Source organism: Alexandromys fortis, unplaced genomic scaffold (genome assembly GCF_014885135.2).
Source record: "Alexandromys fortis isolate MF-2015 unplaced genomic scaffold, M_Fortis_MF-2015_v1.1 scaffold_14, whole genome shotgun sequence".
NCBI lineage: Eukaryota > Metazoa > Chordata > Mammalia > Rodentia > Cricetidae > Alexandromys > Alexandromys fortis.
In genome coordinates this window covers 7732856-7759920 of record NW_026067910.1, presented here as the reverse complement: position 1 = coordinate 7759920, position 27065 = coordinate 7732856, and the positions used below count along the sequence as shown (strand labels likewise).

The 27065-nt window shown below is 41.5% G+C and overlaps 1 protein-coding gene across 3 annotated transcripts in view; it reads left to right on the top strand.

The window, feature by feature from the left end:
* Man1a1 (mannosidase alpha class 1A member 1) overlaps positions 1–24965 on the top strand; it is a 173663-nt gene extending 148698 nt beyond the window's left edge. For all 3 annotated transcript variants that reach the window (XM_050137957.1, XM_050137958.1, XM_050137959.1), the window contains exons 9-13: positions 5686–5801; positions 10188–10407; positions 11184–11356; positions 21636–21751; positions 22116–24965. In XM_050137957.1, coding sequence (XP_049993914.1) covers positions 5686–5801; positions 10188–10407; positions 11184–11356; positions 21636–21751; positions 22116–22242 — 752 coding nt within the window. In that variant the 3' untranslated portion in view covers positions 22243–24965. The remainder of the gene's footprint in view (positions 1–5685; positions 5802–10187; positions 10408–11183; positions 11357–21635; positions 21752–22115) is intronic.
* The last annotated feature ends 2100 nt before the right edge of the window (positions 24966–27065 follow it).

Genomic DNA, 27065 nt, shown 5'->3' with positions numbered 1-27065 from the left:
ATCTTTCTTATTTCTGTACATCATACTTGCCTTCTTACTTCATGGCTAGCTGTTTGGAAGGGAGACTGGCCCCTGGCATCTTCCTCTCCTTACTCTCTCTTTGCTCTTTTTTTTCTTGTTTCTCCTTCTATTTATACGCTCTGCCAGCCCCACCTATCCTTGCTCTTGCCCTGCTGTTGGCCATTCAGCTCTTTGTTAGACCACCAGATGTTTTAGACAGGCATGGTAACACCGCTTCACAGCGTTAAACAAATGCAGCATGAACAAAAGTCACACACCTTAAAATACTATTCCCCAACTGATAGATACTACTCAGATGAGCACCTTTTCCTAGTACTCATTGATCTTTAAGATTGTGAGGGGCCCGAAGATTAACATCAAATGTCTGAGGCCCACTAGAATATGTAGATAGAGCACAATTAGGTAGAATTTTCTAAAAGGGTAACTGAGTTCTTCTCACCTCATATCCCAAAAATTTAAGAAAGGTCTCTTTGGCTTCTGGCTTCCTTTCTTTAATTTGGGGTTTAGAAATCACTATGGAAAGGGATATTAGGAAGCAGTTACTCCGGTACGTCTGCCTTCACCGTCTTGGTCACCCATATGCTGTAGATTTGGCTCTGTTCCCTGGTACAAAGAGTCTTTTATATTTGGATTGCTTATCAGCCAATTTTCTGATGGAAAAACAAGCAGGATTGATGAGTCTCAAATTTGCTCTCTCCCATCCTCCATCCTGTGTTCCAGTCATAAAAAATACTTCTATTTGTATTTCTAGATCTTAGGTTTTGTTTGTATGTTTGTTTTGGAGGATTTTTTGTTTGGTTGGTTGGTTAGTTGGTTGGTTTGGGGGTTTGTGGGTTTTGTTGTTTTGTTTTGCCTTTTATATACTATTTCCTCAGCTTTTTTTACTTAGCTCCTTCACTAAGCTCCAGACCTCATGCCCTTTCTTCCAGAAGCCTCTTCCAGGCTCTTGTTGGAATTGGTTAGCATCCTCTACACCTCTATGTCTTCCTCTCCAGCACAACACTTTGGGCCGTTTCTACCCACGGTCCCCTTCCTGGTACTCACACACACCCAGCTTCCTAGGGATACAAAGCTTTCAAAGTTGGTAAGCTTACCATTGGGTTTGTTTGCTAACCCAGAACACAGTACTTTGTACTGACTCGGTGATCATTTACTTGAATGTTTTGCATATCCCTGTGTGTTATATCTGACCTTTTACCCTTTCAGCAATAATTCTATTTACTCTTCTGTAAACAATTGTCCCTGCTTCTTAGATCTGGCTAAAAAGCATCACAGCCTATGCACAGGGGAGAAACAGGCTTTGTGACCATTGCTCTAGATGAGAGGCACCATGCATCTGTGTGCTTGTGCGTGCACGCTCGTGCGTTGTGTGTCACTAGCAGTACTGAAATAATGCTTTGGACAGATAAATTCAGATTCATGTAAAGCCGATTAAAAAAATAAGGAAAATTATTAATAATTTTGATTCTCCTGTACTTGATTCTTTTACTATTTGTATTGTCATTTTGTTTTAGTTTTCTCTTTTTAGGAATCTTTTTTATGGGACCTATTCCTATCAAAAAAAAAAAAAAAGCCACAATTTACCCCTTTAGAGAAGAACAAAAGATTTGAGTAACTACTCATTTCTGTGAGAACTGTGAGGCAGGAAAATACCAAATTTTTCTCTAGAGTCAGGGGTCATGTCCTCCTAAAAATTCTGGCCTCAAAGAATTTACAGAGAAGTCTGGTACCACATAAACTGTCATCCAGACGTGGGGAAGCTCAATAATGAGATACTAAATTGTCAAAACATGATGTACCTTTTTTTTTGATAGCCAGAAAAAAATTAAATTAACACCAAAATTCACCGAAATAAATATATTACTATATAACTCCATCTTCTCTAAAATAATCCTCCCCTGTTTGTTTTATTATTTCTTTAAAATTACCCAAGTTTGTTCTTCTGTTATTGTGAAATTCTAGCCAAAGGGGGCAATAGCAAGCTGCTCCTGGCTGTTAGCTTTCCGCTTTCGTTGCTCTGGCTCTGAAGGGCATGTCTGGACCGTGGCCATCATTCCCTCTAACTTCATTTGGCCTTGTTATTTTGACAGTAACCGGACAGGGATTTGCTTTGCCATGCATCACTTGCGTTTGTCTCCTACAGTCATGCTTACAACAGCAGGACTTATTATTGATGAGATCCTACTTAGTCTATTTAGTTTGTAAATGTCAGAGGTTTCTGTGGTAATTTATTTAGGAAGCTGTAAAGGTCATGTGCTGCTATTTTAAGAAATCAGACTTACAACTTTAAAAACATATTTTCCCTAAAATTTAATTCCTGCGATTCTGGATTCTGTAATAAGAAAATTGCATATTTAAACCCTTAAAATCAAGCCATACGAATTGGAAGAGGTACAGCCCTTATTAACATTGATGTACAAGACAATGGATCATTGACATCACTTAGTATTGAGGGTATAAAGCGTTCCAGGGCCCACTGTAGATTAGAAAGGTAAAGGCCTGTCTCTGCTCTCATAGATCATGACTTGGTGAGGAGGCAAGGTATTTTGACCACATTCTGGAAGGAAACGTACGGCAAAAGTGTGCCATCCAAAAGCTTGTGAAGGAGGGCGACCTTGAGAGGTTTTCAGGGACGGTCTCTTAAAGGAAACATTGTGTGACCCTGGATATGAAATCTGAGTAAACAAGGCCTACAGAATCCCTGAGGGAGATAGATGGAAGCTGAGCATTTCGAGGATCCAAAGGTCTATACGACAGGTGAGCAGAGTCTAAGCGGCCAATGGCGGGAAGAAGAGTGGGATCATAAAGTCCTCCCTGGTCCCCAGAAAGCCGGGGTTGAAGGGCTTTGAGTTCGTGGTGACCAGACTGACCTGTGAGGAGGCTGGGTGGCAGGAGTGTGGAGGGAGAGAGGTCCATGCTTCCTGGAGCGAAGGACATGCTGACTTCCTGTCCAGCACAGCAGGCAAGACTGCAGAGTGCTGCTGAGCGTCTGGACAGTTGAGGAACTTGTTGAAATAAGAGCAGCGGGGCTGCGTCCCCAACACCCCGGCCGCTTGGCTAGCTCATGCCCGAAATAACAACACACAAACTGTATTCATTTAAAGAACTGCTTGGCCCATGAACTCTAACCCTTACAGGCTAATTCTCGCACCTGGACTAGCCCATTTCTAATGATGTTTGTAAGCACCCCAAGGTGCGCTTACCGGGAAGATTCTAGCCTACATCCATCTTCATCGCGTGTGCCTCAGAGAGCAGAGCGATTGCGTCTACCCGGGAGAGCTGAGCATGGCGTCTGTCCGGTCCCTCTGGAAGCAGGGCAGAGTCTGACCTCACTTCCTCTTCCGCCCAGAATTCTATTCTTTTTACTCCTCCCATCTATGTTCTAAGCTGAGGCCAAGCAGTTGGTTTATTATAACTTAACCAATGAAATCAACAGATTGATATATGACACTCCCACATCAGGAACTGACCTTGCTATTCAAGTTTACTAAAATTCAGTAGAAATAGCCAGGAAATGAGCTAGCTGGCCACTGCAGTGGACAGGCCGACAAGCAGGAACTGTTCTTGTGTCCTTCCTGTCACTGCGATGAAACACTGTGACCTGAAGTCACTCATGAGGGAAAGGCTTTGTTTGGCTCCCTCTTCTAGGCCACAATCCATCATTAAGAGAAGTCAGAGCAGGAACTTAAAACGGAAACCGTGGAGGAACTGTGCTTTCTGGCTCGCTCCCAGGCTTGAGCTACGCAGCCTAGCACCAGCCGCCTAGAGAGGTAGAGCACACGTGGCGGGCATTCCCACATCAACTAATAATGGAAACAGTCTTTTATAGATATGCCCACAGGTCGGTCTGGCCTGGGCAATGTCCCAGTCTCTCATTTGGGAGTCCTTTCTCAGGTGTCCGTAGGCTGTGTCAAGCTGTCAGTTCAGGCTAATTGGGACAAAAGTAGTAGTGGCTTGAGCCAGGATCAGAGTGGCAAGAACAGAGGAGAGCAGGGATTCTAAAGATACCTGGGAGGGATAGAGTGTAGAGTGTAGAGTTCAGAACCCACTGCTCGTGGGAAGGCAGAGTCAAAGAAAATAATTTGTCAAATGACTGTTTAATGACTGTATTTTGTTGAAGTTTGTGTTGCTAGGAAACTGAACCCAGAACCCTAGTGTATGCTGGGTAAGTGGCCTGCTGAGCTCCATACCAGTCTCATTGATTCCCCTGAATTCCGGTGTATATGAATGGGAGGATGGAAACCTGAGCAGGAGGTGAAGTTGAAGCCAAAAAAAAAAAAAAAAGAAAAAGAAAAGGAAAGGAAAAAAATTTAATTTCTGGTGTATTCAATTTTCAACACCCATGCAGATTCAAAGTGGAGTTGTTGGCTAGGCGGCTGAACAATTCTTTATACCTAGAGATATACTAAAGCACTCCTGAGCAACCAAGTCAAGAAATAGACTTTTAATTTTAGATTTAGCTTTGTGTTATGAAACCCTGAAAGGCCATTTTGTTAATGTTCGAGTTCCCTCAATGCTGGGCATAGTATTTCAAATCAATTGTGTTTGTGGTTTTTGAAGCAGATGTGTTTTTAAAATCATTTATACTTGATGTTTTTATTTATACTTTCATTTATACTTGATGTTTTATGATGAAAAGCAAACATCCAAACGTAGGGCCCTGTGTGGCCCGTGGAGTGCAATGGCTCACACACTGTGGTTTCTCCTGGCCTAGATGACCCGTTTTCTTGTGGTGAGGATGAGGACACCTAGACATACTACATGGTCTTTGCAGTAGACCGAGCATCGTCAATGGCAGTGGAGGTGTACTGTGGGTTTGACGTGTTGGGAGTGGAGGTGTACTGTGGGTTTGACGTGTTGGGAGTGGAGGTGTACTGTGGGATTAATGGGTCGGCAGTGGAGGTGTACTGTGGGATTGACGTGTCGGGAGTGGAGGTGTACTGTGGGGTTGACGTGTCAGCAGTGGAGGTGTACTGTGGGATTGATGGGTTGGGAGTTGAGGTGTACTGTGGGGTTGACGTGTTGGGAGTGGAGGTGTACTGTGGGGTTGACGTGTTGGGAGTGGAGGTGTACTGTGGGGTTGATATGTCAGGAGTGGGGGTGTACTGTGGGACTGACGTGTGGGAAGACAAATAGTTCTGCTTTCTTCCTTCTTAGGATTCCTGCCCATCAGCTTTTTCCCCTCAGACTTAGGACACCAAAAGAATTACCATATAGTCTTAAAAGTGGCATGAACCTAGAAGGCCTCTTTATTGTTTGTTAACAACTTTAGTTTTTAATGCCTAAAGCTTTGGCAGAGTTTCATATTTACTTATTTACTCAGATCTAAACTAAATTTTAAATATTTAAATATAGACTCTGGAACACTTTAATCCGGTTTTCTTTGTTTTAACTAGAGAACCAGGTGATTTGAATTTGAAGTGACTTTACATAATTTCTCGTCATGTCTGCAAAGGCACCCTGGTGACTAGTACAGCTACATCACGTGACCTCACGGCCCTTCTGCTCATTTCAGCTCTTTCTGAAACCTGGATTTGTTGGAATTCACATGGTCCATTGAGTTGCAGCTGACGGGCTTCAAATCCTAGCTGCTAATATGATTTTGCCGCTTTATCGGAATTAAACGCTGAGTCACCCTGAAATCCATTTCCCTCTCTTTTTCAGATCATGTGTCAGTGGGAGGACTTGGAGACAGCTTTTATGAATATTTGCTCAAGGCTTGGCTAATGTCTGACAAGACCGACACAGAAGCCAAGAAGATGTATTTTGATGCTGTTCAGGTAAGCCAAGATTTACATCGTCTTTGCTAGTCAGCGCTAACGTGCAACTTGCATATTAATCAAACTTTAATGAAAAGAATAGAATACAACGTGAGTGGCTTATAAAGTGTTTCCAGTTGGGAGAGCTCCATGTCGCAGTGTAATTATGGCACTAGTAGCCATACTTGGCCTTTAGTTCTACCAGAGCAGTGGAAGGTATGGTTCTAATCTCCCCTAAGAGCCATATAGCCAGCCAGGCATAATGGTAACACCCTGGGCTTCCAGCAACTGGGGGTGGAGGGCAGAGGGACTGCTTTGAGTTTGCAGTCTGACCAGGCTACATAGTAAATTCCAAGTCAGCCTGAGCTACATACCACTTGTCAGAGGAAAGGCGGTCGTGGACCAGTTTCCAATCAGGCAACAGCAGATCATGTGGAAGACGAAGGTGATACTATCTCATAGCATCATCGCGGGCATCTCTGTTACGTCCACACAGTGGCATTGCTGAAAGGCGCATTGCTTGGAATATACCCCTCTCCCTGAGCAATGGGACGATGTTCTTTCCTTATAGCTACATTTTACATATTAGGGAAGAAGTCCTGGATGTATGCTCTAAAAATCGACTAAGTTAAAATTGCTGAAGATCACTGACACTCCAGTGCCTCTGCTATTTGAACCCATCTCCGGAGATCTAATAAAATTATAGCTAAATCCACAGAAACTTAAAACTTTTTGTTAAATGCACAGGATATTTTTTATAATTGATACTATTGGTTTATAGGAAAAATTATTTTTCTTGGAAATAGAGAGTTGAGATAGACTCTCCTGTATCCCAGGATCATCTGGAACCTACATAGCCAAGGATGACCTTGAACTTCTGGTCTTCCTGCTTCTACCCGCCAAGTGCCAGGATTTCAGGCACAGGACTGGCCATAGAAACCTGTGACACCACTTATTTTAAGTCTTTATCCTAAAAGTATTGTCTTCTCTAATAGGTCTGGGTGATTTGCTTATTTAAATATAATGGTAGCTTGCTTTGACCTGGCTAGCTGAATTGAGCATTCTGTTGTGTCCCTCCCTAGATCAGTTGAGAGCTTCAGAGAGCAAACTAGAACCCTCAGTTCACACACACAGGCATCAGAAATCCCTTAGGCTCCAGATGAGCATCAAATGCAAGCTAGGCTGTGGTCCCTGTGCTCCTGTCCTCATTTGGTGGCACTCGAGAGCTCGTTCTAATCAGGGTTCACTTTTCCTTCTCCCAGGGAAGTTTCAGGTATTAATCTGAAGAATTCTTTTCAATATAATCGGGCTTGCATTGTGTCATCTTAATTGCCATCCTAGTAGACGTTTTCTCTGTTTTACTTCCAAGAAAAGCCATTTTGAAACAGTGAAGTGTTTTCCCCCAGTTTCTAGAACTGTACCCACCTAACCATTATTAGACAAATAGTTGACAGGAAAATCCATTAAGAGCAAATGCAGCAAAGTGTTTCCTGTGACTCTTACTTGGGAAAACATTTTCAACCCATTCTATATTTTCAAGTTGCAGAGCAAAGTTAGAAAAAAACCAAAGTTCTGAGTTTGAAAGTAGTATTGTCTTCAAAGCAGAATCTCTTTGACCAAAGTTGTACTTTATTGCATACCATAAACATTCCAGTGTGGATTAGGAGGGGGCATAGAAGCCCTCCACTCCCACTGAGGAGCTATTGACAGTTGATGGCTAGGGAAAAAGAAGAAAAGTCAGTTTTCTTTAGGGTTGTGGCCACTGGTAGCTGCCCATGCTCCAGGGGATAACTTCACAGCCACTTATACAAGGACTTTGTGGGGTGGGGGGCATTATTAGTTTGTTTTCTTAAAGAGGATGTGAAGAAGGGAAGGGAGGGAGAGGGCAACTTGAAGGAATTGGGGAGTCAATATGATCAAAATACATTACACACATGTATGAAACGTCAAAGTATAAATAAAACATGTTTTTTTTTTAAGATTATTGAGTCAGGGGCAGAGATATACACCTGAGGCCTAAGGCTCAGTTGACTTGGAGAGTTCAAGGGCAGCCTGAAGAACTTAACAAAACCAAAAACCTGCCTATATCAAGAGAAGGATGCTATATGCTATTGTTCTGAACTGTAAAATTACTGGGAATGTGGTCACTCAGTTTTAGCTTTCGGTGAATTCAGATAGGATGTCATGCAGTGTGCTTTAACTATACAATTCTCTGATGTCTCAGCTGGTTTTTATGGCCCTCCCTGAACACTAAGAATTCATAGTAGGGCAAGATATGTGGGTAGGTGATGGATCATTTAGGAGTTCAAAGGCCTCACCAAATTAATACAAATATGGAAGAATCCAGTCACAGAACATATCATGCTCTTTTCTCCAGTCAGTTCCCTATAGATTTGACCCCCAAAAAATATTTATTAGCGTCATATTAGGGTATATTTACAATTTGCCATTTCCACACAAAACCATGGCTTTGGGCGCAGACCTTCATCCGAGTTTATTTTAGGAGGCAGCGAGTTGGTCAGAATCATGCGAAAATAATATAGTACTTTATTCGCTCTCCATAGCAGGGTAATAATGTTTCTTTAATCTGTGCTCAAAAGCTATTACTCTTGCCATGTAGAAAGAATAATTTCTTGGGTGATGAACAAGTATCTGCTTGAAGGACTTTATTGCAATTTGTGTTATGAGAAGTGTAAATAGCTAAGATGTTCAGTTGCATTAAATGAGAATGAAATATTAATGTAATAACTAAACCATCAATAAAATTAGCTTAAGCACAGCTAATGAGCACAGCAGTCTTCATTTATTTCTTACTGTCTTGCTTTCATTTGTTTATTTCTAATAAAGGTAGAGAAGGTCTCATCTGTCAGCATATTTTTTCATCCTTCTTCTCTGTCTTCTCAACGTGCGTCCTGAAAACCCTCCTTTTCCTGACAGCAGCGCTCGCTGCAGATCCCACCTGAGCCTTTCCCTCCTGTGTCACGATGTGCGGATCGTCCTCTACTAAAATCATTGGAAATTAGTCATTTCGAACATGCCTCAGACGTTTCGACTTTTTAAATACAAGGCTTATTTTATTCTAATCTAGTTTCTGATAGTATCAATAGTTCATGGACATAAATAAAATCTTGTCACATAAATCATTTTTGTAAATGTTATTTTTATCCTAGATTTAAATATTTTCATTTGTTTTAAAATTTGAACTATACAGTAATATATTCCTTAATAGAATAAACAGGGGAAGAGCTTGACTTAATTTCTCTCTGTATGTGTGGGTGCATATGTGAGCTTATAGAAGCCAGTGGTCAATTCAGGGGTCATTCCTCAGAAGCCATTCACCTCATTTGTCTGTGTATGACATGGTCTCTCACTGGCCGGGCGCTCACTGGTGAGGCTACACAGGCTGGCCAGCAAAGCAGGGCCCAGGCTTTTCTGCGTTTCTCCTCCCCAACACTGAGATTATAGCAAGCGCCACCACTCCCAGTTTGTTGCCAGCTTCCCTGTCTGAACCATCGCCCCAAACCCTCCAATCAGCTTCTTGCTAGTACAGAAGAGATGTAAATAAGTGACTTCCTAGTTTCAATACAGACTTCTTTTAAAAACAAAATGCCGCAATCTTCACAGCAGAGAGCATTGTTCCCATCTTATGGATGAGGAGTACCCTGATACATAGATACAGGAAATAAATGGCCTGCAGCATTCCTTGACAGTGTCAGAGCTATAATTTGGAGCCATATAATCTGACTCCAGAACAACCCATCTTTGCCATTCTGTTGTCCTGCTCGAGCCTATGTGGGAGAAAACAGTAACGCCGCCTTACTCGAACTAAGACCCTAGCATGTTCTGTTCGCCATCTACAGTGGGACACAAGCTTTGTACAGAATCAACTCAGACATGGCCTCGGTGTCCTCTCTGTGAGAAGGGAATGGCATTTAGTGAATGAGAATTGTTAAGTGTTTGGTCATGCAGCCAAACAAAGCCATTGGGGCTGGGTCAACAGGGAAGATTCTAACCAGGTAAATAAATGAAGCAGGAGTTGAGGATGGAACACAGAAAGCAGTAATGTTTCAGATCAGCTTAGCTTCGTGACAACAAACTCAAATAGCAAGTAGTATTTTCTATATATATGGATGGATGGATACATACATTTTTAATTATAGTAAAAGCTGAGAGTGTCGTTGGCACGTACCTATATGCTAGCACTCAAGAAGCTGAGGCAGGAGAATTGCTGTGAGAGGCCAGCCTACCCTACATAATGAGTTCAAGGTAACCAGTGGTCTGTGGCAAACCCATGTCTCATAAAGAAAAAGATGAGAGAAAAGCAAATAGTTGATGATACCATGATAATATAGAACTCACTATAAATTTTAGAAAAATCACAGACTATCAAAAATGTTTTCTTTCCAGGCCATTGAGACTCACCTGATCCGCAAGTCCAGCGGGGGACTAACGTACATCGCTGAGTGGAAGGGGGGCCTCCTGGAACACAAAATGGGCCACCTGACGTGCTTCGCAGGGGGCATGTTTGCACTTGGGGCAGATGGCGCTCCAGAAGCCCGGGCCCAACATTACCTTGAACTTGGAGCTGAAATTGCCCGCACCTGTCATGAATCTTACAATCGCACCTGTGAGTACTTGTTGTTCTTCATTCGGTGTCCATTTCCCCCATAATTTGATTGTACGCAATAAAGAGCTTTTCCATAGCTATGAGCAACAAGAAGGAGGTTGAGGAAGAAAGTGAGGGAGGGAGAATGGAAGGAAAGATGGAAGCAAAATAAGGAAGGATGGAAGGGAGGGAGAAAAGAAAAGCATGGTAAAGTTTGATGATGCTAATATCTTAAAGGAACTTAGGCCTTTACTTAAAAGTCATTGCTTTTATACAAAATACACATCTCAGTGTATCAAGTAACTGGCCATACAAGTTAAGTCAGTTTCATTTGCTGTCAATAACACTGAGTAAAGGTCTCTGCTCTGATACAAAAAGAAACTTCCCAAAAGTTCCATAAGGAGATGCTATGTCCAGCTCCCTATTTATAAAATAAGCATTTAAACATGAAGATTAAGTAACTGGCCTTTCGTGACAGAACTCTCAACCACTGGGCTTCCAGTTACCTAACAAATGGCTGCAGGACTTTATAAACTTTAAGTTTATAAACACCTGGTGGGTGTTCAATAAATAATGAAAAAAAAAGGAATCATTGCCATTTTCTCAAATAGATTTCTTTGGATAACTCAGACTTAGAAGTCTATTGACTATTGTGTGTTGTATGATGTGTATAACCAGCCCTTGAAAGGGCCACTCTTGCTTCTATCTTCAGTGTGACCAAGTACTTGACAATTTTGTCAAGACTGTGTAGCCTTATTCAGGAGGTGACCCTTATTAAGGGATTGCTTGTGCTTTAGACATGAAGCTGGGACCAGAAGCTTTCCGATTTGATGGTGGTGTAGAAGCCATTGCCACGAGGCAGAATGAGAAGTACTACATTTTACGGCCAGAAGTCATCGAGACTTACATGTACATGTGGCGACTGACTCATGACCCCAAGTACAGGACCTGGGCCTGGGAAGCCGTAGAGGTGACGTTTGCGTTTGTGTGTTTCTTACAGATCAGTTTCTTGGTGCAAAAAAAAAAAAAAGTTCAACATGGTCTACCAATCTGTTATGGCAACTTTTCTGAGATTTCCCTAGCTTTTTCAGGTTTGTTCCATTCAGGACTGACTGTTGCCAGTTAAGTCATTCTGTAGCCTTGCTCTATGGAACAATGGTGTAACTCTATTACAGGTAAACTAGAGGACTGGAGGATATAGGTCTAGACAGGAAAACCTAGAAGGGCATGTGACAGGATGAAGTCACCCTAACTGTAGAAAGAATGGTTGCTTTATTCCACTGGGATTGTGGGGTTGTGGATAGCTTCTGGATGTTCAGCGCTGTTAGCTACATGAAGTCACCACTTCAGAATCCATGCCCTTCCCATTGACCCTGTGCTTTCGCCTGGAGTGAGTCATTCGCTTACACCTAGAAAGAATTCAAGAGAACGGTGTCCTTGGGCAAGGGTTCTTCACCAATTAATTGCCTTTCTCTAATCTGTCTCAGTGTGGTGTATTAGCGGTTTCTCTTGGGTCCCTTCCTACCACACATCTCCCTAGTCGGTTTTGCTAGGTGCCAGAGCAGCCCTCAGCTGCCTACATCAAACCATGTCTAGTTTTAAGGGCTATGTTTCTAAAAGGAGCGGGAGGAAACTCGGAGAATAAGAAGAAGCAAATGCTTTAATTACGCTCTGATCTCCCCAGTCCTTGTTAGAAAGCTTGCACATTGAGCTTGAAGGCCTTCTCTCAGAAGTCTTGGGAAGTCCGGGCAAGCTTAACTTACACCTGAGGAAACAAACGATGAACCTTCCTTGCTGTTCTTTTTACTGAGTGTGTCTGTCATCACTAACCGTCAGCCATTTTTAAGTAAAATATTCAGTTTTCCAATTATATTCAATCAGTAGTGATTCCATGGGTTTAAATTTACATTTTCCCCCTCTGGAAGCAAATATGTTAAAAGTGAATTCCCAATCAGTTTCGGCGATAACAGACTGGCTGTGCCGTTTTGAGCCTGAATTGCAAAGCCTGGTTTAAACTGGAAGCATCAAGAATATCGTATTTCATCAGATCTAACCCCAGGGCTGGGGGTGTGGTTCCTTTGCTAGAATGCTTGCAATGCAGTACACATGGGTTCTGACTTCTGTACCACACACTGGGCATGGCAGTGCATGCCTAGAATTCCAGCACTCCAGGAACAACAAGATCAGAAGCTCAGTGTCATTCTCAGAAACCACCTCTAGCTACAGGAGATCCTATCTTAAAATAGAGATCGCATAGTACAACCCTCATGTCACGTCCATTGGGACCGACCTCCATTGCACACAGCTGGAACCTGCTCACTGCAGGGCCTACTCCTTCCCTGCTCCTCTCTTCCCTATTCACTAACAGAATTCTCAGTAAACTTCCTACTTGCAGTCTCTGCTGCTTGTTTTTGTTTTTGTTTTGTTTTGTTTTTTTAAGAGAACTAACTAAAATGTAGGAACTTGTCAAAATCACTTAGTATAACTGTCTCTTCAAACACAGCATTCTGGGCTAGGGACTTAGCTCAGTGGTTAAGTACTTACCTGGCAAGGATGAACCCAGAGTCTAAATCCCCAGAACCCAGAACCCACATGAAGCTCGGCATGGTAGCTGTGCCTCTTACCCTAGTATTCCTACAACAAGGTGAGAGGCAGAGATCAGAGAATCCACAGAAGTCCATGGGCCCTCTAGCCTGGGGCGTACAACAAGAGAGCCAAATCACAAACAAGATGGAAAGTGAGAATCAGTACCCAAAGTTGTCTTCTGACTTGTGTTACACATACACACACACACACACACACACACACAGTCTTAGTTCTTCTCTTATTGATTTGGTGGTAAAAGGCTATTAAGGGAGAAAGGGTTTATTCTGTTGTTCTGACTCACAGTTCAGAGGTAGAGTCCATGGTGTGGAGGTCAAGGCAGCTGGGGTTTGAAGCAACTGCTAGGAAATGCTGTTGCTTACTGACCTTTCTCCATATATGTAGTCCAAGATCCCATCCAGGGAATGGTGCCACCCACAGTAGGTGGGGGTCTTCCAACCAAGTACAAGATGCTAAGATAATACCCCATAGGCAATCCCTCTCCCAGATGCTTATAAAAGTATATTGAGGTGACATCACTGTCAAATACAGAGAGGATATTTGAAAGACAACATCCGCCTCCTTAATTTTTGCTGTGTTGATAGTCTTCATCAATTCATAGACTTTGTGTTAACGGAGAAAGAACTTAACTACAAAGTTGTTCATTTCCTAATTTGAATGGACAGAAGTTGCTTTGAAGCCAGAATCCGTAAGGTCTGGTGAGCTGGAGTTCTTCTGCATTTCAGTTTTTCTGTTTTCTGAAGACAGCAAGTTCTACCAGGCCAGTCTGACATGGTTTCCAGCTGTGGCCTTCCACAGCTTGGCTGGGTAACTCAGAAGCCCCTCTGCAGTGTATTTCCCTCACCAAAGGGCCTGGAGTTCTCTTGGCTAATTCAGGAAGCTCTGGCCTACACTGACATTATGGCCCCCGCAGTGTTAGTTACCCGGTGCTGAGTTCCGGCTCTTTCACTCCGGACTATTTTCACTTCCGCTCTCAGTCTGCAAAGCATTCGTAAGCCGCCATCTTGCCTCACCAGAAAACAAAAACAAAACGAAGCAATAGAATAAAAAAAAAAAAAACCTTTTCCCAGTATTCTTTCACTGAGACAGTAAAATTTCACAGACTCAGTAAAATTGATTTCCATGTCTCATCAAATAGGATTATTATTTCTAAAAGTTAGGATAGCATATATGCCCCTGGAGCCTGCCTTCCTGGATACATAGCAGTCCACCAGTCATCTCACTCAGGTACTGGTGAACACACCTAACGAAGTAACCCTGCAGCTGGTACTTAATTTGCTATCTCTCAGCAATGGCAAGAACTGTATTGCATTGGTCCCAACTGACTATGTGACAGCTGGCAGAGGATTTATCTGAATAATAATTGTGCCTATTTATTCATACTGATAATAACTCATCCTGATCCACAGAAGATCAGAGCTGGTGGGACTTCTGCTTTCTCCATGGTTTTCTTTTATGTCTCGGGCCCCACCCTTTCCACACCAGCATTCTGAATCTGAGAGCAGTGTTTCGCTCCCATTTCTGCTTCCAACTCCCCAGACTTAATTCCTTTTTCCAAGCGTTCTGTTACCTGGGTCTTTGTTTTCTGTCCTTGAGACCAGAGCAATCTCAAGTGACAGCCTTAGTGGTATTACAGCTTGAGGTAGACTCTTGCAAATCTCCATGGATCGACTATCCAATTCCTGTCTTCACAGCAATGCTTCCTAAGAGTTTGCCTCATTCTGCTGTTTATCGACCTATGTGACCCAACCCCAAGTTATAACCAGTTAGGGTAAAGATTCTCTTACATCCATGGGTTCGAGCTACAGTCACTATGGACAGTCTCTACGTCCTGCCGTCTGCTATTAGCTCATTTTGCAGCACATTTGGCCCCTAATCAAATAAGCCCTTGCACAACATGCCCAGAGGCCAAGTACCACCAGAGCAGACTAATGAAATGATCTGCCCAAGATGTGACTGCACCCACTGCTGAGAAACAGCTAGACTCGGAATCCATCATGTAGGCCCAGGAAACCTGCCGTACCCAGCTTCGCAGTCCTGATAAGACAACATTTAGACTTTTGTTTGGAGACTTTGTTATTAGCTCATATTAATTATTCAAGAAACGAGGACTCGTGATAGCATTTCCAGCCATGCACACAAGTGCATTTAGACTTTGGCATGGGGTCTTCAGTTATATGAAAGTAAAAAGTGTGCTCCCCATTATCCTCACTTGTAAATTATTTTTAATTTACATGAAGCCTCAAAAACGTGTAAATAGCTAGACTGCTGAAAGGCCTTTGTACTGTGGCAGCCTTTCCTTGGCCTTCTTTTATTCCCACTGCAAACCCATGTTGAGTGCACTACCCATATTAAGGGATCTCAGGGCCCATGATTAGGAAATCTAGACTTGAGGTCAGTGTCCCACTCTCCCCAACTTGGATGCTTGACTATTGTCTTAGTTGGCATCTCTATGGCTGTGATGAAACACCATGACCAAAAGCAAACTAGGTAGGAAAGGATTTGTTTTGCCTTACACTTGCACATCTCTGTTCATCACTGGCAAAAGTCAGAGTTAGGAACACAAGCAGAGACAGAACCTGGAAGCAGGAGCTGATGCAGGAGCCATGGAGTGGTGCTATTTACTGGTGTGCTCCTCTTGACTTGCTCAGTTTGCTTTCTTAGAGAACCCGCTATGAACTGGGCCTTCCCACTTCAGTCACTAAGAAAATGCTCTCCCTGCTTTGCCTCCAACCTGATTTTAGGGGGCTGCTTCTCAATTCCTTCCTCTCATATGACTATAATTTGTGTCAAGTAGACATAAACAAGCCATCATAAATATTGTGCCTGTATGACTGGGTACAAACTGTAAAGAAAAGTATCTATGTGTTGGCTATGTCCAAAGACAACTCTGTCTCTTTTCATTTTCTGATTTTTTGGGGGGAGAGGTGGTTTGTTGGACAGATGGATGACTAGATAAGCAGATAGTTGGATTTTTGTTGTCTGCTTCATAGAGTATCAGTAGATAGCCCAGACTTGCTTCAAACTCACATCACCTACCTCAGCCCCCTACATGCTGAGACTAGAGGCTTGTGCTACTCTGTCCATCTGCCAGCTCTTCACCAAATAAGTGAACTCACGGAAACTTCCATGGACAGAAAGGATAGCTAATCACTGTGCCTGGCTGGCTCAGCTGGTCATCACCCAAGAGCTTCTAGGGAATAACAAAGAAAAGGTTTTGTGATTAAGGTAGTTTTTTTTTTTTTTTTATTTATTTATTATGTATACAGTATTCTCAGTACTCTGCCTGCAGGCCAGAAGAGGGCACAGATCTCATTACAGATGGTTGTGAGCCACCATGTGGTTGCTGGGAATTGAACTCAGGACCTTTGGAAGAGCAGGCGGTGCTCTTAACTACTGAGCCATCTCTCCAGCCCCCTGATTAAGGTAGTTTTAAAGAAGTATCTGGAAAGTGGGTTCCATTATATTCCAGAGTAACCTCACCTGTTTTTTTTTTTTTCAAATGCTGACCTTTTTCCCCTTTTACAAATAAATTTTTGGCTTAGTCCATGCATCTAATACTTGGCTGCTTTTGATAGCCTTTCCTAATTAAAAAAAGGAGAAAAGTAATAGGAATTGGATGTTGCCTTTGGGGTTCTCCCTCGATTTGGTCTTATTGTATAATATTTGAAATTTAATTGAAGCATCTTTTTAAGCTTATTATTTCATTTTCTAGAATAATTTTTAATAACTAAACCATGGAGAATTTTTCTTTGTTCATGTGTCATACTGGCGGGGTTTTCTTTAACCTAGCAATTAAGTGCTTCTCCTTAGGAATCACTGTTCTCTTTTCTTCTGCCCTCTGTCCCTAATACAAAAACCCAGTGGCCTCATTATCCGTATCTGCTTGAGCACTAGGTAAAATGTCCCTGCTTGCTCATGAGCCATAGTGGCTGCTACATGCTTTCTCTTTCTTCTTTTGTGAGCTCCATTTTTAAAGCATAATTTTTTCAAACCCCACCATGATGACTATAACCTCAAACCATGATCTTAAAAATGTTCGGTTTTAAATTGCTTTTGTTGTCTATTTTGTAAAGCAGCCAGACAATTAACCACTAAAGCTATTTACACAAAAAAGCAAAGATTGAGATTAAGATCACAGTACTGTAAGAGTAATAGTGAAAGGCAGAAAATATAAGCAAGGAAAAGTTACCCTTAATTTCTCATTCTAATTTCTATGAACATTTGTTCTCTCTTATAAATCACAATCTGGTCTTTCTTTTATAAACATGTGTACATGTATGTTCATGTATGTGCGAATTTATGTATATGGAGTCTGGAGAATAACCTCAAATGTTAATCTTATGAAGGCAGTCACCTCCTTTGAGACAAAAATGTCTCCAGTTTTGTAAACTGCAGCACATAAAGCCCACTGTTATCCTCAAACAATGGCCAACAGTCTTAGCAACCACAACGTTATGGTATCTCCATTGCAATTTAGACTTTGCAATGGCGTCTCAGAGCCTCCTGGTGTGGAATTCAGCTCTGCCCAACACTGCTAGCCCCAGCCACTTTTTTGGAATCTTGATATACGATTTAGTTACCCAGGATTTCTTATGTTTTGCATGCCTGTACAACTACCACTGTGTGGACAGCACTGCCAAGGTTTACTGCCAGCTCAGGAGTAGTCTAGCTCCCCTCTGCCTTGGCTGTAGTGGCCTCTGTGTGCTCTGGTGACTGAACACAGGGAATCACTTTCCAAGCTAATTGGTTTTCAGCATTCTCAATCCAAGCTTTCTCCTTCTAAACTAATTCTACAAATTCCAACTTTGGATGATGGGGTCTTACCCTCGGGGAACCTTTTCCATAGTCCCAGGGCAAAGTGTAAAGTAGCTTCGATGAGTTAATCTTTTTAATATTTTTGAGATCTTTCTGCTGTACTTCTCTTTGGCTGTAAATCTGGATGCATGTACTAAGAAATAATCACAGCCTGGCCTAAATGCTATGCTGTTTTCAGATTCCCCCCGACACACACACAACAATTTAGTCCATTTTTCTTGAATTCCAGGCTCACTCACATTTTCTGGACAAAAGAACAATGCAGCAAAATACCTTCTTGCCTTATTCCTAGTTTTATTCTTGTTCCTTTCTACGTCATCATGAGTTGGATCCCCTGTCCACTTTTTTCCCAGAAGGGCCCCTTAAGCTTTGTTTATGGCACTGTGGGGCTCCTCAGCCAACCTCTCCAACCTCTTCATAGCCCTCCCACCAACACTTCCAAGAGCCTACAAGCCACGTGACCACATTTATCACAGCACTAGCCCCACTCCTCAGTGCCAACTTCTCTGTTAGTTATTGAACTTGTTACTGTGATGGAAATCCCAACAAGTATAACTTCAAGCAGGGGGATTTATTTAGCATCCTATTGAAGGAGTCCATCAGGGCAGGGAAGTCATGGCAGCAGAAACATAAGGTAGCTGAGCCAGGAAGCAGAGAGCATTGGATACTGATGCTCATCCATCCCCTGCTTGCTTTTTCATTCAGTCTGAGAGCCCAGTCAATGGATTGGTCAATCCCATATTCAGTAGTAAGCTTTCTTCCTTGGTTTCCTTTTCTGGAAACACACATTTCCAGGGGTGTGTTTCCTAAGTGATCCCAAACCTAGTCAAGCTGACATTGAAAATGAACCATCTCAGCTTGCTATGAATCAGAACAAGATCTTGGGTGGCAGATTTTTGCAGAGTGGGAATTTTTAGTTTGCCATGTTAATAAAAATTAACTTGGCTAGAAGGGAATATGCTTGGTAACTAGGCAAGCGGCCTATATAATTTAGAAAATACATACAATATACAAAAACAAAGATATGTTAAAGAGTTAAATATAAGATCAAAAATAAATAAAACTCCTGGGAGAAAATGTTGAGGAAGAACTCTTCTTGCTGTTACCTGGTGATGACTTTATTGGATTTGACACTCCCAGCACAGCAACAAAAGTCAAATAAAGCACACAGGACCATATCAGTGTACAACGTTTCTGCACAGAAGAGGAAACAACCAACCAAGCTGAAGCAATAGGACATGGGGATTGTTTTCAGTCATTTGCAGCCACATGCTGACTTTTCTTTATGACCACACGGATGGTGGCAGTCCCATAAGATGTAATTGCCTAGTGGTGTCATGGCTAAGTTTTTGCAAGCACACTCTGTGAATATATCTTATAAGGATATATCCAAAACAGTGAATTCATAGAACTCAGTGATGAAAGAGACCCATTTTGAAAATGAGCAAAGAATCTCAATAGGCCAAAGAATCTCAATCAGATCTCAAAAGAAGACATATAAGGAGCCAAAAGCTTTATGAAAAAGGTCCCAATATTTCTCATCATGTGGAATCCAAAGCAAAACCATGGTGAGATCCCTTCATTTCTATGAAAATGGCTATTATCAAAAAAACAAGAGTTTACTAGGGGTGTCAAGGGTTTGAAGAAAGGGGGAGCCTTGTATACTGTTGGTGGCAATATAAACTGGTATGGCCATCATAGGAAACAGTATGGAGGTTCCTTTAAAAATTAAAAACAGAGCTGTCGTAAGGTGAAGCAGTCCCTTTTCTGGGCGTATATACAAGGAAATGCAATGAGATCTAAAAGCTTTCTGCAATCCCACATTTGTTGCAGCATGATTCAAAGTAGCCAACACAGAAACAACCAAATGCTCCTCAGTAGATGGATAAATAAAGATGTGAGGTACATAGTCAATGTATTTCACACAAAGCCTTTCTATAGATAGATAGATAGATAGATAGATAGATAGATAGATAGATAGATAGATAGATAGATAGATAGACGACAGACAGACAGACAGATGCCCTTTGCAACAACAGGGATGTACCTGGAGGACGCTGTCCTAAACAGAAACAAACCATACACGGAAAGATGCTGTAAGGTAGCACTTTTGTGTAGTGCTTAGGATAATTAACAGTATAGAACAGAATGGCAGTTACCAGGGACTGGGGCAGAAGAAGAAAAGGACCTTTACTGGTAAAAGAGTTTGAAAATTTCAGCTAAAAGATGAAGCATTTCGAAGGCTTCCTATACAATGTGGTGACACCAGGGCTAACAGCGTGTGGGTAACTCTCAAGGATTCTCACCACCAAAAAAAAAAAAAATCACTCACTGTAGACAGAGTCTGCTTATTTTTTCCCAGCCACCCAGACCTGAAATAATCACACAGAAACTGTATTAATTAAAACACTGCTTGGCCTATTAGCTCAGACTTCTTATTACCTAACTCTTACATCTTAAATTAATCCATTCCTATTATTTTGTATTTTACCATGAGGCTCATGGTTTACTGGTAAGGTTCCTGGGCATCTGTCTCCTTCAGCAGCTACATGGTGTCTCCTCGACTCTGCCTGCTCTCCTCTCCATCTCTGTTCAGATTTTCCGCCTGGCTTTACTGTGTTAAAGCGTTGACCAAAAGCAGCTTCTTTATTAGCCAATGGCAATAAAACATATTCACAGCATACAGAGGGGAATCCCACATCAACTCGTGATGCTAGGTCTATGCTGGTTAGCTTGCCTGTGGTAGTCATTTCACAAATCATACATAAAGCTGCACATTCATTCATCTTAAATATATGATGTCTTGATTTGTCACCAATGCATCAGTAAAGTTGAAAAGTATGAAACAAAGAAAAATAAAAATAAAGAGATCTTTTGAAAACCAAGGTAACAAACAGTAGTAAATTCATGGACAGATAACAAAATGGAAGGGGGCTTTTACGTTTTTACAGACATTTTCCTATTATTAGTAGTTCACCATACTCCACTTCTTCAATCCCATGGGACTTAACTGGAAAGACAGAGAACTAATATGTTTGATTAAAGTAGAAGCTTTTGGAGTGCAGCACACTTTCTTGACCGGTGGTTTACAGTCCCAGTTGACACTAAGGAGAGCCCCAGACAGAGACACTTGTTCTGTACGGGCCATGCAGAACTGAATAGTCTCTCCCTCCGGTACTCCCTGCTAGCATTATAGTGAAAAATGAACATTGTCTAGCCATAGTTCAATAAAACTTTATATATAGAAATAAATAGTGGGTTGGACGTAGCTTGTGGTCTTTGATTCGTCTTGTCTTTACTCTAGAGCAATGTTTCTCAACCTGTGGGCCGCAAACCTTTTGGGGATCAAACTATGTTTTCACAGGGGTCTTCAAAGACTATTGGAAAACAAAGACATTTACATTATGATTCATAATAGTAGCAAAGTTACAATTAGGAAGTACCAGTGAAAATAATTTTGTGGTTGGGAAGGTCACCACAATATGTATTAAAGGGTCGCACAATGTCAATATCTCTGCTTTCCACTGCTCTTAGGGACCCCTGTGAAAGTTTGGTCAGCTCCCAACAAGGTCATGACCCACAGCTTGGGAGCCATCGCTCTAGACCAAAAGTGGCAATGCTAGAAATGAGTGCAGACTTTTCCGAAACCAAATGTTCAAGTGTTTCTTTTGAGACAAGATATATAGTCCATATGTCATAATTTTTAAATTTTCTATCAAAAACACAAGCTCCCATTTCCTTTGAAACCTTGTCCTATCTGAGTCTACAGTCTAATATAAAATCCCTGATAATTTTACTGACTTTTCACCCTCTTCTTGACCACCCAGGCCCTGGAAAGTCACTGCCGAGTGAACGGAGGCTACTCGGGCCTACGGGATGTTTACTTTGCTAGTGAGAGTTATGACGACGTCCAACAGAGTTTCTTCCTGGCAGAGACTCTAAAGTAAGTACAGTTTTCCTCAGACTGTGCTCAGGTCCCTAAGGAGATCTCTACAGATGTCTTCACCATGAACACATTTATCATACACCGATTATGAACGAAGTGTGTAATCCCCATCCCAGTTGAGGTGCCTTGACATCACAGTCTACGTATGCAGTTGTCTCTGGTCATTGCTGAGTCTGATGACCCGAAGTGTTTCTGTGTGGTTCTCACGCACTAGCACCCGGAGCATGAATGACGCCATGTTGAGGACGGTGGGCGTGAGAACCGACTGCTGTCAGTGGGTCTCTACAAGATGTACAGAGGCATGGGTTGCTTTGTGACATGGTTTCTTGAGCCTCATCGTCTCATTTTCCTCTCTCTCCAGGTATTTGTACTTGATATTTTCTGATGATGACCTTCTTCCGCTAGAGCACTGGATATTCAATACCGAGGCACACCCTTTCCCTGTCCTCCGAGAAGAGAAGAAGGAAATTGAAGTCAAAGAGAAATAAAAGACATTTTCTATTTTACTCTGCTTCGTTCCCTCGCTGCATACCTTAATAATTCCTTCCCTGGTCATCAGATACATGATGAACTTTTATTGATCGATAAAAGTCTATGATTATCCTAAGTTCTAAAATTGTTTTGCAGTCTTTTGTGTTTATTATCATAAGCCTAAGTGAACCTCGATTCCTTACTATATTATCCAGCTAGTGGAATCCCTGATTTTGTTTTTCTGTCTTTTTTTTTTTAAGGAATCTATTGTTTCTGGAGTTCATGAGGTTGTGACATCATTTTCATGAAACAGAATAGAATAGTCTACCAGTGACCTCTTAATTATGATTTGATTTGACTGCAAAACTTTTTCCTCCTCTATGAGGAGATGGTGTCTGCTTTAAGCTGTAATGTTTTGCCATGTTGCAAAAAGCCATAATAATAAATTAAGTATTAAAAAGCTTTTTTTTTTCTTTTTCAAGTTCATGTTAGTCTGGCTTGGCTAGCCACCAGAGACAGATCTCATAACTGTGACAGCCTCTTAGAGGTCTATCGTTATTTGATAGGATGTCTTCTAAGTCCTCCACTCGCGTTGCCATTCAAATGAGAGTCGTCCCAGGAGAACTGGCCAGGTTGACCTCGTTTCGTCAAAGGAAGCACGGTGTGTCTTCAGTTTTGATTATGTTAGTGTGTCCACACTTTTGAACTTCTTCTCTCCTTTTGCTTTAAATGCCCTGTGGCGTCTCTCTCTCATGTACCGCTTAATTTCCTCCATTCCCCGCCACAGAGCAAGGTGAGCCCTTGAGTTCTGCAGAGCGCCCCTGTTACTGAATTACATTTTTGAAAGGGAAATGATGCAACTTTTAACCTGCCAGGTTTTGCTTTTAACTGAGTCCAGTCCGTCCTGGAATCTGGTCTCTAACAAGAGGCTGAGGCGTCTATATGAATGGTTCATGTGTTTGCATTGCATCTGTGGTTTTTCTTTAAGGAAAGGAAACGTTGCACTTGGTTCAGATCTAAAAAGGGCTCTTCCCAGATGTAGTTGATTACTTCACTTCAGTTTGTGAAAAAGAGCTTTTACCCAGTGAAAGAAACATTACCAATGTATCTATTCGTGTTCAACTAAGGAAAATCTGATTTGCTCTTAAGGACACAGTGTGCTTTGTGTGGTTACATTCAGCATAAAGATCTTAACTGAGAAGTAATGTATAGGAACGGACACACGCCTTCATAATTTGATCTGTAGCCAATCCAAATGATTGTATGATTCTTCTAAACCTTATTTTGAAATATGAATGATTTTCTCAAGAACAGATTTGGTGATAACTTGCATTACCACACCTGCTCTTTATTTGAAAGATAGAATGTGATTATGTGTGTACCAAGGGATAAAGTCTCAAACCACTTCGACGTGATTATGTATGTGCCAAGGGACAAAGACTCTAACCATCTCAACTTTACCCCACCATGGTCAACAACAGCAAAGCAAATAGTATAACCCATGGATTAGGCTGAAGTATAGATTTCTGTGCATTTATATTCTTCAGACTTTCTAATTTTGTCAGTTTCATATTGTTTGACATATTTATTTGAGAGAATTATTTTGTAAAATCTCAGTAAACAATAGTTTTACTCATTTCAGCTTTCAGGTGGGTTTCAAAAGATGTCATGTAGGATCACCCCCTTGTGTGGCCTGGTTGTTTCCAGTATTGTACATTAGAATACATCAAAATACATACACTTGTAAAATTAGTAAATGGAAAAAGGTCTCTCGGCATACCTGAGTAACTTCCTCCTGTAATCTATCTAATCCATGGAGCTCATGAATTGTGACATCATTTTCATGAACCTAAGTAGAAACAGCCTGCCTTGACCCTTTAATCACAACTTGATTTGACTGTAAAAATTTTCTCTTCTATAGGAGGAATGAGTGAATAGCAAACCTTTCTTTCCCCAGAACTCTGATGTTAAACATTGAAATTTGCTGCCAAAACATGTGGCCAAACGTCTTTCGATTATAATTTTCACTCTCTTTGGATGAGCTGTTTAACTCATTTTCTTCGCATTTGATTTGAAGGAGCACACAAAGCTGGCGAGTACTCGGCAGTAGGTGGCGTTTTCAAGTCAGGCTCTGGGAGCCGACTACACTGTAGTGTGCCTTCTGTGACCCAGGATGAGCAGACAGGAAGCTGAACCACAATGTCGCTCTCCAATGGCAAGAGTCATTTTTTTCAGTTTTAAAACTTGGACTTTTTTTTTTAATACCAGAACACCAAAAATGTAAACAAGATAAGAGATTAATATTATAGTCATGTAATTAAATTAAGCGTATATTTTGTGTTAATCTTAACTGAAGTCTCCAAATAGGACACCAACGCATTCATCTTCAACAAAACTGTGCAATGTAATTTACCTGTGTCATCCGCATCCTTAAAGACCGACAGGTAAAATAGCACCTACTCTCGTGTCTGTGAAATCTGTTTTGATTTACTTTGTGCGGTTAATATTATAAACATTGAGTTGGACGCCAACTTATAGAGCCCAATGACCTCTATCAGGATATTTTTCGTGTGTATCATTCTTACATTGATCGTTTTTGATTTGTTCATAAGTGCATTCTGTCATTTCCAACTTTATATAAATCTCTGATGTTATGGGAAACAATGGATTGACACATAATTTTTAAAAATTATATTTGTAAAATTTCTCTATTGTGAATAAAGGCTTTTACTATATCTTCTCCTGTGCCTTACTTTTCTGACTCTAAGGATGCTTCTGTCTGTGTACATAGGTGTATATGGTGACATGGAAGTAACAAATCCTACTAACTATTACATACCTTGCCAAGCAAACAGTTCCCATTGAAAACTTTATGTTGAGAATGATTTGGTACACACGGCCTTTGGCAAACTGGGTTCTCTTACTAGGAATCCAACCTAAGTTCAGCGACAGGGCGTACAAGGGAAAGAACAAACTGACGTCAGAAAAGGCACAGAGAGTGCCGTTTGTGTTCGTAAGTTTGTGACCTGGTCAAAAGATCAAACTAGCCCATTCCAGTCACTCTAAAACAAAATGGCATTTAGTTGTGATCTTTATAGGTTAAATTCTTAATCGTCCTTAAATTGGGGGAGGGAGGCAGGATCTCGGAAAAGCTGAGTAGAAAGAGAATTTAGCTGTTCATGGGAAAACCTAGGTTTGGAATTTTATGTGGTGCTTTTGTCGGATAATGTTCCACCGCTCTGTTGGAACGGAGTCAAAAGAATGACCCACGGTGCACAATGCCGTGGGGAACTGTGAGAGACTCCAGGAAAAGGCAGAGGGCCTTTTACTTCAGGTGCATTCTGTTTCCTGGATTGTTCTTGGATGTGATTTCTTGCCTCCTGTGACGAACATTTATATTTAACTTATAAGACATGTTTATTCTTGTTGGATGTCAGGATTTAGCTATAGAACCTGAATCTGGCTATGGCCTTCTGCCTTGCTCGCTTTCCCACCTGTAACCTGTACATGCCAGGCAACCATGTTTAGATTGGCCTGCCCTGAGGACATTCCAGGAAAGGGCTGCTCTGTTGCTATTCAGTATGTGCTTGCTGGCGTTTATTTACCTGTTTTTCTGATCATGTTTTTCTGAACTCAAGCAACCTTCCTTGGATCCTTGCTTTCTTTGTTTCATTCGCGCATATAAGTTCAGTGAGGCTGAAGCGAGACTGTGTGCAGCTTTAGACTGTAGTCTGCCCATTCTTTCAGGTCCTCAGATCCCAGGTCCAGCAGACAAGAGCTGCCCTGGCTGGTGAAAGCCGCTACCCCTCTGTGGCATGCAACTCTCCACTGTATAGCGTTTCCCTCACCCTCTTCGCGTTTCTACTCCACTCCCATCTCATCGGACAAGTTGCTGTCGCATTCCCATCAGCCCTTGTTCTTACTCTATTTTTTTAAACCTATTACATATTCATGTGACTGGATCTCATAGTTCTGGCCCCATATAGAAAACAATGAATATAATAATTTTAATAGCATCAAACACGGTTGAGCTCTTACATAGTCAAGTGGGAGCCGTTTGAGTTCATTTATTTGTAACAGACACAGCATCAGTTGTGTTTGTGTTGATGGTGGCAGATTTATTAAAATTTGTTCTAAACATGATTTTTACTTATTCTGCTGTCTATGCAGAAATGGCATCTTGGCAGTACATCTACTTTCTAAAAATGAGACGTATGCTTACAATTTTTAATAAAAGTAAACAAGATAAATCTTTTCATTTAGACGTAGAGTTTGTATGTCTAATTGTCATTCTTTAGATGATACCAGAAAGTAAGGGTCATAGAGGGAACCTCATTGGAACTCCTCAACTGATTTAATGGCCGAAAGGTCAATATCCATTTTTCCCAAGGTCACCGGCCACACTATCCAATAAGTAAGTCACTCAGGAAATATTTACCAGACTTCAGATGTGCATTTAAAGTATTAGAACAACATAAAAGTCAAGACAGAGTTTCATCCAACCTTGTTATTCTAAAGATGAGGCTTTGCGGAGAGTTTTTCACCATCAGGAACCATTTTCTATCCTACACTGTGACACCAGACCTAAGGGGGTGGTAAGGTTTTATGCTAAAGAGAAAAACAACAGATGAATATCCAGTCAGGCACTCCAAAATGAAGGTTTTGATTCAGAGTTCACACTAGGTACATCTATGAAGCCATGGGCTACAATTCACCTATAGCTGCGTCTCATGGAAAATGCGGACTCCATGGTCCTCATTCACTTTCAACGAGATTGCAATGACCTAGAATATTCGCTTTGAACTGACTCTTCCTGTCACCCTTTTGCATAAACACCCTC